We start from the raw sequence: 12948 nt of genomic DNA, 5'->3' as shown, positions 1-12948 counted from the left end.
ATGGTAAATATGTGATCTACGCAAGATCTTCCAGCCCTAAACCCTGCTTGCTGTTCAATTTCATGAGATTCGTATTCTTGCTCAATCATGTTTTTTAAGATTTTACCAAACAGCCTGCTAAAGGTACTAGTGACCGAGATAGACCTGTAGTTTCCGCAGATATCTTTTGGACCTTTTTTGTGAATTGGAGTAATCCATGCTTCTTTCCAACTATTCGGGATTTCTTCTCTATTCAAGTATCTTGTGAATAGCACTTTAAGATACTTTTAGAAAATTCTTCTAATAAGTGAATTTAATCTGACTCATTTATATATCGGCAGTCGTTCCAGGAACGCAACTAATAAATATTGGCAATATCATTTTAAAGTCTTCTACTTTAAAATGTATAATATACATATGTCTGAATTACCGATATAAATGAGTCAGATTAAATTAACTTATTAGAAGAATTTTTTTAATAAGCAACAACAATTTTGTTTAATTTATTAATATTTTGTATTTTGACAAAGACGTCCGAAGTGGAAGTCGAAACGTTAATAAAATTATTTTTCAAGTTAAATTGTGGCTTATTTCCCAATTAGAATAGTTAATTACAAAAATGCCACAAAGAAATAGCTTCAGAACAATAGTTAGATTTTCTTTTAACTAAAGAAAATTATACTTACAAATAAACTAATTGGTTATTTGGTAAAATGCTAGTAAGCCTATGAGTATTCTTAACTCTAAATACTAATTTCGCTGGGTTTGGATTATTAGCAAGAATTGTGACTATGCCAGCAGGGAATGATAGCATCATTTCGCCAGACATCTTAACTTGACACCTAAAATGGTAAAATTTGTAATAAATTAATAAATACCGATACTACACATAAACTTGCGCGCATAGAAATCGGCCCACTTTAAACTTTTGACTTTAACTACACTTCTCTAAGAAGTTAACGCACCATCTTAAAAATTCGTAATTTTTAATGTCTCGAATTTCCTAAACCTGTTGTCCGAGTGAAGTGATTTTTTTAACATGTTATACCCTTATTGTTTAACAATATCGATGTAATAATATTGTTGCTAAACAGGTAAATTGTCATTGTATACCGGGTGTACCAATCAAACTGTGATTTTTCTCAAATTTCGCGTCACCCTGTGGAATATTCTGGCATTTATAAAATACTGAAATTAACACCCAACTATAAGCTCATGTTTTCCTAACCTTCTGTGTTTTGATTCATTCGCTCATGTTGGATAATAAAAAAGTTAGGTACTTCAACAACTAGCCTTGTTTTTCATCAATACAGGGTGTTTTTTTTAAACCAGTACGGCAAACTTTAAGAGGTAATTCTGCATGAAAAAATAATGACAGTTTGTTTTATAAACGTATGTTCACAAATGCTTTGTTTTCGAGATACGGGGTGTTGAAATTTTTCTTACAAACTGACGATTTATTATATATATACATCATTATTAGGCGTCAACCCCCTTCGGTAGGGATCTATGGAGGAGTATCACCAAGCCGCAAACCCTTATCCCTTGCCGTACCGCTTCTCCATAGGCCGATCAGATACCAGTTTATTACAGACCAAGTCGTAGATTCTATTGAATTTTATACTACCGACGTTGGCCTTTTATTAATTTAATGGCCTGGCTGAGGCTCGAACCGTTGATGGCAAATCCACTAAACTTGTCGATCGACTGCGCCTCTGCCAACTGATCCATCGTAACCGACGATTTATTTATTATGTACTCTAAAACCAGTTGAGATATGCAAATAATGATATTTGGTAGGTTTTAAGAGGCAGTTATTGGCATTTTTTGACACACAATTAAGACTTTTATGTTCACTATTGGCGCACATAAGGATCATATTACCCATATGCACGCCAATGGTGAATATTAAATTCCTAGCTGGATATCAAAAAATGCGCAATAACTACCTCTTAAAACCAACCAAATTTTACTTGCATATCTCAACCGGATTTAGAGCAATAAATAAATCGTCAGTTTGTAAGAAAAATTTCAACACCCCCATAATATGTCTGAAACATATTATGTCTGAAACTTAGTCTGTTTATTAAGCAAACTTTCATTATTTTTTCTTTCAGAATTACCCTTTAAAGTTTGCCATACTCATTTAAAAACACCCAGTATTGACGAAAAACAAGGCTAGTTGTTAAAGTACCTAACTTTTTTCTAACATAAGCGAATGAATAAAAAAACAGAATGTTATACAGAATGTAAAAACACGAGGCTATAGTTGGGTTTTAATTTCAGTCTTTTATAAATGCTAGAATATTTCAAAGGGTCATGCGAACTTTGAGAAAAAAACAGTTTGATTGGTACACTCGGTATACAATGACAATTTACCTGTCTAGCAACAATATTATTACAGCGATATTCTTAAAGAATAGGGCTATAACATATTAAAAAAATCACTTAAATTGAACAGGTTTAGGAAATTCGAGGCATCAAATTTTTAAGGTGGTGCGTTAATGTCTTGGAGAAGTGTATGTATATCCAGTCCAAAAGTATACCCATCTTAAAGCATATTAAATTATCTTTCAAACAGTAGAGCCCTTTTTTGATCTGAGTGACAGTTTCTGAAAAAAATATAGTTCAAGTCAAAAGTTTAAGGTGGGCCGATTTTTATACACTTTAGTTTATATTTACCTGGATTCATCGGCTCCTCGAAAGTAGGAATGAACAATTTCGTGAAAGGCAACAGCAAGTGGAATTGTATCAGCCATGCCAATGGTTAATGGAGAGGGTCCCCTAGATACTCCAATGGGAACTGAAGCAGTACGAAATTCTAAACTGTTTATACTGTCGGCACGGGATATAGTAGCTTGATTCAACAAAGTTCTAGAAGAATCAGACCTGCGTGAGGGTGGTCTTGGAATTGACATATAACCAGAAGTTGGAGTTGGAGTCTGACGCGGAGGATGCTTTGGTGGGGGATGCTGAATTTCACCATCCTCAGAAAATATTTCTCCGAGTTCTAAAAATAAAAATTATATTAGATTTACAAACTTTTAATTATTGTCTGAGTGAGCACCTACATTGGATCCGTATATTAAAGAGTGTTGAAAAAGTATCTATTCGTTACAAAGTACTCGCTACTTACGAGTACCGAAAGTAACGATTACTATAAAGAGGCAAATCGTTATTTTGATTACTCTGATTACTTCGTTATTTCGTACCAATCGTATAAAAGCGAGTAACGACTACTGTATCTACAACCAGTACACTTGATTACTTTCTACCAATCGTATCCCAACGCGTAAAAACAAATCGGTGAAGGTCGTTGTCATATCGGAATACCTATACAAAATACCTACCTACTGAGAAATACGATTCTCGATATGATTACCGGTACTTAAATACAAAAATAACAAAAGTAATCATAGTAATCAAATAATTTTTATTCCTCAACCTTCGGATGACCAAGCGGGGGAAATTGTGACCCCAGCGTATGTTTTTCTTTAATAAATTCAAAAGTATTTTCAATTTTTAATTCATTATTTTTTGATTTGACTTTAATATCATTCTAGATATCCTCATATTTTGAAATAAAAAAAATTCCCTATATTTTACGAATAAAAAATATATTCTGAAGTTGATGTTTAGTAAAATAGCGTCTATTATGTGTAATTCCAAGTAGTTTTACGCTAATGACGTCGACTTTGCAAAGTAACAAGACACTTACTCAACATATACACTAGACATGACACTAATACTCATGTTGTGACTGGCTAAATGACATAAAGTCCATGCCATAAAAAAAATTAAAAATTAAAAAAAAACTTCATTTTTTGGTTAACTGTCATTTTTGACATTTTTGACCTGGGGTCATTTTTCCCCCTCTTGGTCATCCGTGTAACAAAAAAAGGTTGGTCATAGAAAGGTTAAACAGATCGGTGAAGGTCGTTGTTATATCGGAATACCTATACAAAATACCTACCTATTGATAAATACGATTCTCGATATGATTACCGGTACACAAATACAAAAGTAATCACAGTAATCAAATCATTTTTATCCCTTAAACAGGGAAACTATAACAGGGAAACAAAGTAACTATAATCAACATCACTACCGTATATCTCGTCGGATTGAAAACAAACTCAAGGTATTAAAGCGTACTGCAGTGAGAAGTCCAATACGATATCGGGCGATTTACGCATTGACACTACGCACTACGCTTTAATACCTTGAGTGTGTTTTCAATCCGACGTCGGATCGGATCGGAGAAATACAGATACAATGTAAATGCAGCCTTAGTAGAAACAATGTTAAAAATCGTATTTGAAAATGAGCGCGGTGCATTAGGTCCAGCGCGCGCACTTGTTTTGTTCGCACCCTTATTATGCACAAATGCGACGGCTTTCGTGTTCTATCTTCTCTAAAAGAATTACGCTTTTCCACAGAAGTGGAACGACAAGATGTCAGCTTATTATCCGACGTACATTTTCACCATATCTTAAGATGATGCTGTGAAATCATTCGCAGCCATCAACTTTCTGGAGTTCACACATATCTTAAAATTGAACTACGCTTGAACCAGATGTGAAAGGTTTTGGAGTTGAAGCATGAAAGTAAGTTTAGGTGAAGGTTATTTAAATACACTAATCACAAAAAGTATCGCATAAATTTTGAAACAGAAAAAAAGTTTAAAAATAATTTTTAATTTTTAGCAGAATGTTATAATACTCGTCTATCGTCTCCTTTAGATATTTATATTGTGTCTACAAACCCATAACATTTCGAGCTGAAGCGTGTTTTGGCCGAAAAAACCAACAGTAAACAAAAGGTTGTTAAGGGAGAATATTTATTTTGGACATTTGTGTTCAAGAATTTGATCTGTGCACTATGGCTGCTTGAATTTTCAATGAGGAGGTGCGTTCTTACGAAACATGAGTAATATAACGTCAGAACAAGCAGCCCAAATTGTAGGTTTAATTGGAGATGGACGGTCCTAGCGATATCTTGCTGATGTTATGGGAATCCATCAATCCAGCGTTTCAAGTACTTTAAGAAGGTATACAGGGTGTTTGGTAAAGAATGGGCCATAGCTTAACCTTAGCTTCCTAAGCTTAAAATAAGCCGATTTAAGCTAACTTACATTAGTACGAAAGTTGATAATAACCGGGTGTCAAAGTTAAACTTTTATTTTATTTATTAAATTTGGTAAGCGGGGTTTTTTAGGATGAGAAATCTAAATTTGTCACCAAAAATGATGTATTACCCAGAGGGCGCCGCATACGTCTTTCAGGGCTCATTTAATATGTTCAATTTTTTTTATCCCCAACTCTACATACTTTTTGAATCAACATTTTTATTCCCTTAATATTTTTACTTAAAAAAGATATACTACATTTATCTCGCTAAACTTAACTGTTTTCGAGATAAACGCATTTTAAATCTGCGATACAACATAATTTTTTGCATAATATTATTGTAGTTTGACCCGAAATTAAACTTGAAACCATAATAATTGTGCCAGTTCTCGTATTTATGTCATTGCATCGCAAATTCCAATTGAAGAAATTTGCGATACATTTTTGTAAATTTTTATGGTTTTAAGTTATTTTTCGGGTATAACTACAAATATATTGTGCAAAAAATTATGTTGCCTCGCAGATTTAAAAGGCGTTTATCTCGAAAACGGTAGAGTTTAGCGATATGAATGTAGTATACCTTATTTAAGTAAAAATAATAAGAGTTGATTCAAAAAGTATGTAGAGTAATAAAAAAATTGAACCTATTAAATGAGCGCTGAAAGGCGTACGTGGCGCCCTCTGGGAAAAACATCATTTTTGGTGGCGAATTTAGATTTATCGTCCCAAAAAAACCCCGCTTACCAAATTTTGTGTTATTATCCCATGCCTGTTAGGAAATATTCAAGAATAAATAAAATAAAAGTTTAACTTTGACACCCTCTATTTTGGTTATTATCAACTTTCGTACTAAGGTAAGTTAGCTTAAATCGACCTATTTTCACCAGGAATCTAGGGTTAAGCTATGGCCCATTCTTTACCAAACACCCTGTAGAGAAAGTGGCGGATACACAAGAAGACCAGTTCCAGAACTTCCCAAGTGCACGAACCCCGCTGATGAACGTTATTTACATCTTTAGACTTTGCGTACACATCATGATACGGCTAGACAACTGCAAAATGGCCTTTCCACAGCCGACAATGTTCGAATAAGTGCCAATTCGGTCAGAAACAGATTAAGGGAATTTGTAGGGAATATTCTTCTTTTTGTAGATGAGCCAAGGTTTAAAATGGCACTTTTTAATTTTGGCCCGATCCTTTTTTGTTTCGGAAAGTGCAAGATAAGACTAAAATTTCAAAAATAAAAAATGTGCTATAACTTTTGCGAAAATGGCCTTAAAACTTTCATATTGCACGAAAAGTTGAGTCAAACATTCCATATAATGCACAAAATATTTTAAGACGATTCGTCAATTATTTTAAATTTTATTCATTTTGTTTATCGCAAAGAGCTTTTTTTCGCAATGTTATTGTTCAGAAAATAATAACGACATAGCAATTCTGTGGAAACCACATGCAAGAATAATATTTATATTTTTAAAGTATTGAAAAAAATCATTAAAAAGTCGTTTTAATCACTCCGAAAAAAGTTTAGAGTAAAATAGAGTCATTTTTGGCTTCTAAACAATTTTAATAACTTTGTTAATATTAACTATAGAGTAAATCTACTTTAGGATTTCAAAAGCTGGTATTTTTATACGAATTTTCAGAAAAAAACTTTTTGCCTAGGTTAATTAGGTTCAAAGTTAGCCACTTTTATTATTTAATTCGCAGTTACTTCTATATACATCAAATTATCCTGTAACAGTGTTAGTTACCATACTACTCCCCTCCCCGGGACTGCAATTTTTCCTCGACGTCGGTGGGAGGGCCGAGTAACTGGTCTTGGTCCTTGAAATTGTGAGGGGAGCACGACCAGTGAAACTAAACGCAGTCCCTAAGCGTCCAGCGCCTGTGCACCGGGTGGCCGCCGGACACCGCCACTGGACGCAAAAAGGCGTGGCAATTGAGGCGAACAGTTGCGGCGCCTTCGCCTTCAGCTTTTAGTTTACCCTTCCAACTTCCCTACGGCTACTCCAAATCACCCTAATCTCAGTCGCCAAGCTCCAAAACCAAGCCGCCGGGAGCGGCGGTGGGGTCCCGCGCATTGGCCGCATCTGTCAGTGCGCGGGCCCCCGCCCTCGCCCCCGACACACTTTTTCGAGTCTTTCTCGACGCACTATCTAGGAGTAGCCGACATGCCTCACCCAACCCAACTTCACCCCCACCCCCCACCCCCCATACCCCACAGGAAGCTCGTAGCTCGGAAATTGTCGGCGGGGCACTGGTGGGATCACTGACGCCAAATAAGGGACTCCGACAAATACCAGTAGAAGAGAAGACCAGCCCAACTGCATATCAGCATGCATCACCGACTAGTCCTTACCCTCAGGGGGGATGAATGGCGAATTCTCGGCGCCACAAAACGGGGACCTTTTGGCTATGGAATGGTAACCCAGACAGAAGAGTCCAGATGGAGAAAATCAGCTTTAAAAAAATCCGCAATCTAAGCTGGAAGACATCGCGGCGAAGGATGAATGGCCATGCGTAGTTGGTCGAGAGCGATTCCTGCGAGGAACCAGGCGACACCTCACAGTAATTAGCCTTACTCTGGTGGAGTGGACTGCAATTCCCTAGCTACTCGTGGGAACAATATGGACAAAAATATGGAAACCAATATTCACGAACAACCCGTAGTAGAAAGCCCCGAAGGCACTACTACGCAGATAGCGAAACCGACCACAAGGAAGGCAGTCAGAGTCACCTCCTTAGAGGAGGTGGATCTGATGACAGACGAGGAGGTCATTCAGGCCAGGCTGGCTGGGGCCTCCAAGAAGAAGGTAAAAGATCTGGTGGGAAAAGGCCAGGATTACATTGAAGCCAAACGCTCGGTGATCAAGGCCAATTTTACCAAGGTCTTTGGACGACAGGAGGGCAGTGCCGCTAAGTCTAAAGAGAAGGCGGAGCAAAAGCTGGAAATGGAAATGGCTACGCAAAAGCCTACAAAGAAACGGCAAAGGTCGGACCACAGCACGCCGCCAGCGGAAGTCAAAAAGAGGCCGAGAAAGTCAGAAATGACTTTTACACAAGCCCTTTGCTCGGCAAAGGTGGCGGTAGTATGTGATGGCTTCCCCGAAGTCAAGATGGAACCCACAAAGCTTAAGGCAGTGCAAACATCCATCTTGGAGGCTTTGGAGAGAACGCCAGAAGGAGGGCCGCAAATCAGGCTGCTAAAGAGCACGTTCAAACCCGGTTACCTGGTAATGACGTGCGCGGATAGTGCAAGCGCACAATGGCTCATCGACACTGCTCCCGCTCTAAAGCCTTGGGAAGGTGCAAACCTCCAGGCTAAGGACGAGAGTGAAGTCGAGAGGCCGTGTTCTTGCACTGTCTACATCCCAGACGAGGACGGAAAGAGGTTGGAGGCGGAAAGTGTGCTGACTCGATTAAGGGTCAGCAACCGAAAGCTCAACACTCTTTTATGGACCGTTTTGGGCAAAACACCTGCAGGAAAAGGGCAGGTATGGGTCCTCTCAATGGACAAAGAGTCCTTTGAGGAACTCAAAAAACTTCAAATGTGTCCTTACTTTGGCATAGGAAGAATTAAATTTCGTGTCAAGGATGATGGGCACATTGAGAAGGTTGCAGAGGCCGGACCAAGGGGGTTGCAAGGCGTAACTGCCACAACCTCGGCAGTTAAGTCTAAGCAAAAAAGAAAAGAAGTCAAACCTTCAGAGGCGCAAAGCTCTAAAGTAGCGTCAAAGAAGGTTAAGACTTCGAGCAAAAGCAAGGCTCCCCCTAAGGATGATAAGTCAAGGGAAGGAGCAAAAGAAGGAAAAATCCCGGAAGAAGTCCGCACCGACTTGCAGGGGAGTGCTACAGACCCGCCCAGAAGGCTAGAAGCCACTGAGCGTGTGGTCTCTCCCATGGAAGGGGTAGAGGACACGGGAAAACCCGAAAGATAGCCTTCAATTTAGAGGAAGGCAGAATAAAGATCCTGCAGGTCAACCTACATCATGCCAAATCTGCGTCGGCGGTTTTGTGCAGAAGGTTTGATATGGAAGGCCTGGACTTGGCCCTACTGCAGGAACCATGGCTCCACGGAGGGAGAGTTGCAGGCTTAAAGCCGCAACAAGGTAAGTTACTATACGATGCGAAAGGAGAGACACCTCGAGCATGCATTGTATATGGCAACGAAGTAAACTGTACACTGATTCCGGATCTTTGCTGCGGAGACTTTGTTACAGGTATTCTAACCGCTTCCACCGAGGAAGGTAGTAAAAGATGGTTGGTCTGTTCTGCCTACTTCGCTGGAGAGAAGGTCTTCCGCCCAGGCATAGTAGAGGACGTTATAACCTACAGTCGAAGGGAGAACCTTCATCTAATACTGGGATGTGATGCCAATGCCCACCATCTGGCATGGGGGAGTACGAACATCAATAGTCGAGGTGAGTCTTTACTACAGTTCATCTTAAGCATGGGTTTAGAAATAGCCAATATAGGAAATAAACCTACCTTCGTTACGGCCACGCGCAGAGAAGTCTTAGATGTAACACTTTGCAGTGAAAAAACGTATGATACTATAAAGAATTGGCATGTGTCAGAGGAACCTTCATGTTCCGATCATAGGCACATTCGATTCGATTTAGCTACTTCGATTCGAATGGTGGCAAGATTCAGGAACCCGAGAGAGACGGATTGGGAAGGCTATAGAGGCTCACTCGAGAAGTCTCTCGAGGGAGGAATCGGCACCATAAGAGATAGGGAAGATCTCGAGCTGGCAATTGAAACGGTGAGCGGAGCTGTTCTGGCCTCTTACCAGGAGAATTGTCCAGAGAGAGAAAAGAAAGGAAAGAAAAACACACCCTGGTGGAATGAACACTTACAAAAGCTTAGGGCAGATGTAAGAAGGCTATTCAATAAAGCCAAATTCAACCAGGAGTGGTCCATATATAGAGAAAAACTGACGCAATACAATAAGGAGATCCGAAAAGCCAAAAGAGACTCGTGGCGAAAGTTCTGCGAGGAAGTCGAACAGGCTCCCGCATGCTCCAGAATCCACAAGGTCCTGGCTAAGGATGGTATTGTGAATCAGGTCGGCCTCTTGAAGAAAGAGGACGAAACGTATGTGGAAACCCTGGAGGAAAGCTTAATAATGCTCACCAAGGCACATTTCCCCGGCTCATCTATTGACAATAATCCTCCGGTAGAGCTAGCTTATCCCAGAAGGCCTACTAAGGCGGACTGGAAATTAGCTACCGACATCACGAGACCGGAAAAAGTCAGGTGGGCGATCAATAAATTCCAGCCATATAAATCACCTGGAATGGACGGGATCTATCCAGCCTTCCTACAGAAGGGACAGGATGTGATTATCCCGCATCTAACAAAGATCTTTAAAGCTAGTTTGGCATGGAGATATATTCCAACTGCATGGCGAAGGGTGAAAGTCACATATATCCCCAAGGTTGGTAGGGTAATGGACCAGACCCCCAAGTCATACAGACCAATAAGTCTATCCTCTTTCCTAGCAAAAACGCTGGAAAGATTGATAGACAGGTATATTAGGGACGATGTGCTGATGGAAAAACCACTTAGCGATCGTCAATATGCATACCAGCCAGGAAAGTCAACTGACTTGGCACTGGATGATCTTAACAGACTGCTCTCAAAGTCGCTAGATGACACAGAGATAGCGGTGGCGACGTTTCTGGACGTGGAGGGAGCATTTAATAACGTCTCCTTCGAGTCTGTAACGGAAGCGCTTAAAAGGAGAGGAGTTCCTGCCTTCATATGCGAGTGGACAAAGACGACCTTAGCAAATAGGATCATGGTGTCCTCGTTAGGTGAAGCCACCATTGAAGCGAAGGCAGTAAGCGGCTGCCCACAAGGAGGAGTTCTATCCCCATTACTGTGGGCAACGCTTATGGACGACCTACTTAACACGCTGTCCAGGGAGGGTTTTTACTGTCTGGGATATGCGGACGACTTGGTAATTGTAGTTCGAGGACGCTTTACCAAAGTAATTTCAGAGAGACTTCAAGTCGCTCTGAGGATGGTGGACAGCTGGTGTGAGAAAGAAGGCCTGAAGGTTAACCCTCAAAAAACATCCGTTGTTCCCTTCACCAGGAAAAGAGCACTGCAAGGCTTACAGCCACTAGCGCTCAAGGGAGTAGAAATCCCATTCACAAGTCAGGCCAAGTACTTAGGTGTAATATTCGACCAGAGGCTGACATGGAATGCACACATTCAAAAAGTCACACAGAAGGCCATTATGGCCCTGAACAGATGTAGACGAATGTGTGGCAAGAATTGGGGGTTAAATCCTAAAATGAACCTCTGGCTATACACAAGGGTTATAAGGCCCATGCTAACTTACGGTTCAGTGGCGTGGTGGAACAAAACGCAACAGGCCGGGGCGATTCGATTGCTCAGTAGCACACAAAGACTTGCATGCTTGAGTGTTACGGGAGCCATGAGAACAGTCCCAACGGACGCGCTAGAAGTTATACTAAACCTACCACCTCTACATATATACATACAGAGTGAAGCCAGATCAACAGTACATCGGTTGATCCAGGGCCAAGCTCCAATAAGTATGATGCAGGGAACTGATAACTTAAGGCTATACCAGGACATAAAGGCAGACCCCGTTCTAGGAATGCCTGTAGACCGAATGGTTACGAGGTATAGCTTTAACAAAAATTTTCAAGTCACAATACCAAAAAGAGAGGACTGGGAAGCTGGTCCGCCGATAACGGCAAACTCAATATGGTATACGGACGGCTCCAAAACCGATATAGGTACAGGGGCTGGAATATATGGCTTAAAACCAAGGACGGAAGTCCGGGTATGTCTAGGGACATATGCGACCGTATTTCAAGCCGAAGTAGCTGCTATACAAAGGTGCGCTATGGAACTAATCAGTCGGAATCTAGATAACGACTCCATCGTTATCTATTCGGATAGTCAAGCGGCTCTGAAGGCTCTCAGTTCGGTACAGGTCGATTCATGGCTGGTATGGAACTGTTTGAGTGTCCTCTCTCAGGTGGGAAGTCGAAACAGATTGACACTTGCCTGGGTGCCGGGACATAAGGGTTATCGTGGCAACGAGAAGGCCGATGAATTGGCCCGAGAAGGCGCATCTACGCCACTGGTTGGTCCGGAACCCGTCTTTGGAATCGCAAATACGATAAAAAGAGCAGCTATACAAAAATGGGCGCAACAGAGGTCTCTTGAATGGTGGAACAACTCCCCAGGACAGAGGCAGGCCAAACAGTTCATCAAAGGACATTCGGCTAAATTTACAACAGACTTACTTTCGCGCAGTCGAAGCACTGTCAGAATGATAGTGGGTCTGCTGACTGGACACTGTAGACTCAATAGACACTTGAGTCTCATAGGCCTGACAGAAGAGGACACCTGTCGGTTCTGTCTGGAAGAAGAGGAAACCGCTCTACACGTTCTGTGTCATTGCGAAGGTCTCGCACGAGTGCGGTTTCTAGAACTCGGTGAGGAAAAACCGGAAGCACCAGGCTACATGAAAAGGCCACTATCAAGGCTGTTAAGTCTCATTAAGAGGACTAAGCTAGATGAAGTGCTTTAAAAGAAAGGGGAAACACAATAGATCTACTAAGGTCGCAGTGTAGTGTATCAGGCTCTATTGGCCGCCCCATTTTCTACATTCTACATTCTACCATACTACTCCGAAACGGCTTGGCCGAATTTTATAAAATTTTACACGTTTATCCTGTAGGACGTTGAAGAGGTTTTAATCTATTTTTTATACCCATAAGTTATAACGTGCCTCCCTGACATTTTTTTTTATTTTTTGGACAAAATTATCTACCTTAATTTTATA

At 40.6% G+C, this 12948-nt stretch overlaps 1 protein-coding gene across 5 annotated transcripts in view; it reads right to left on the bottom strand.

The window, feature by feature from the left end:
* LOC114329724 (F-BAR domain only protein 2) overlaps window positions 1–12948 on the bottom strand; it is a 149559-nt gene that overhangs the window by 24740 nt on the left and 111871 nt on the right. For all 5 annotated transcript variants that reach the window (XM_050663446.1, XM_050663447.1, XM_050663448.1 and 2 more), the window contains 2 exons: window positions 2662–2989; window positions 666–821 (listed from right to left, as the gene is read on the bottom strand). In XM_050663446.1, coding sequence (XP_050519403.1) covers window positions 666–821; window positions 2662–2989 — 484 coding nt within the window. The remainder of the gene's footprint in view (window positions 1–665; window positions 822–2661; window positions 2990–12948) is intronic.

This window comes from Diabrotica virgifera, chromosome 10, assembly GCF_917563875.1.
Source record: "Diabrotica virgifera virgifera chromosome 10, PGI_DIABVI_V3a".
NCBI lineage: Eukaryota > Metazoa > Arthropoda > Insecta > Coleoptera > Chrysomelidae > Diabrotica > Diabrotica virgifera.
Note: the sequence above shows the minus strand (reverse complement) of the source record. Positions and strands in the feature narration are given on the sequence as shown.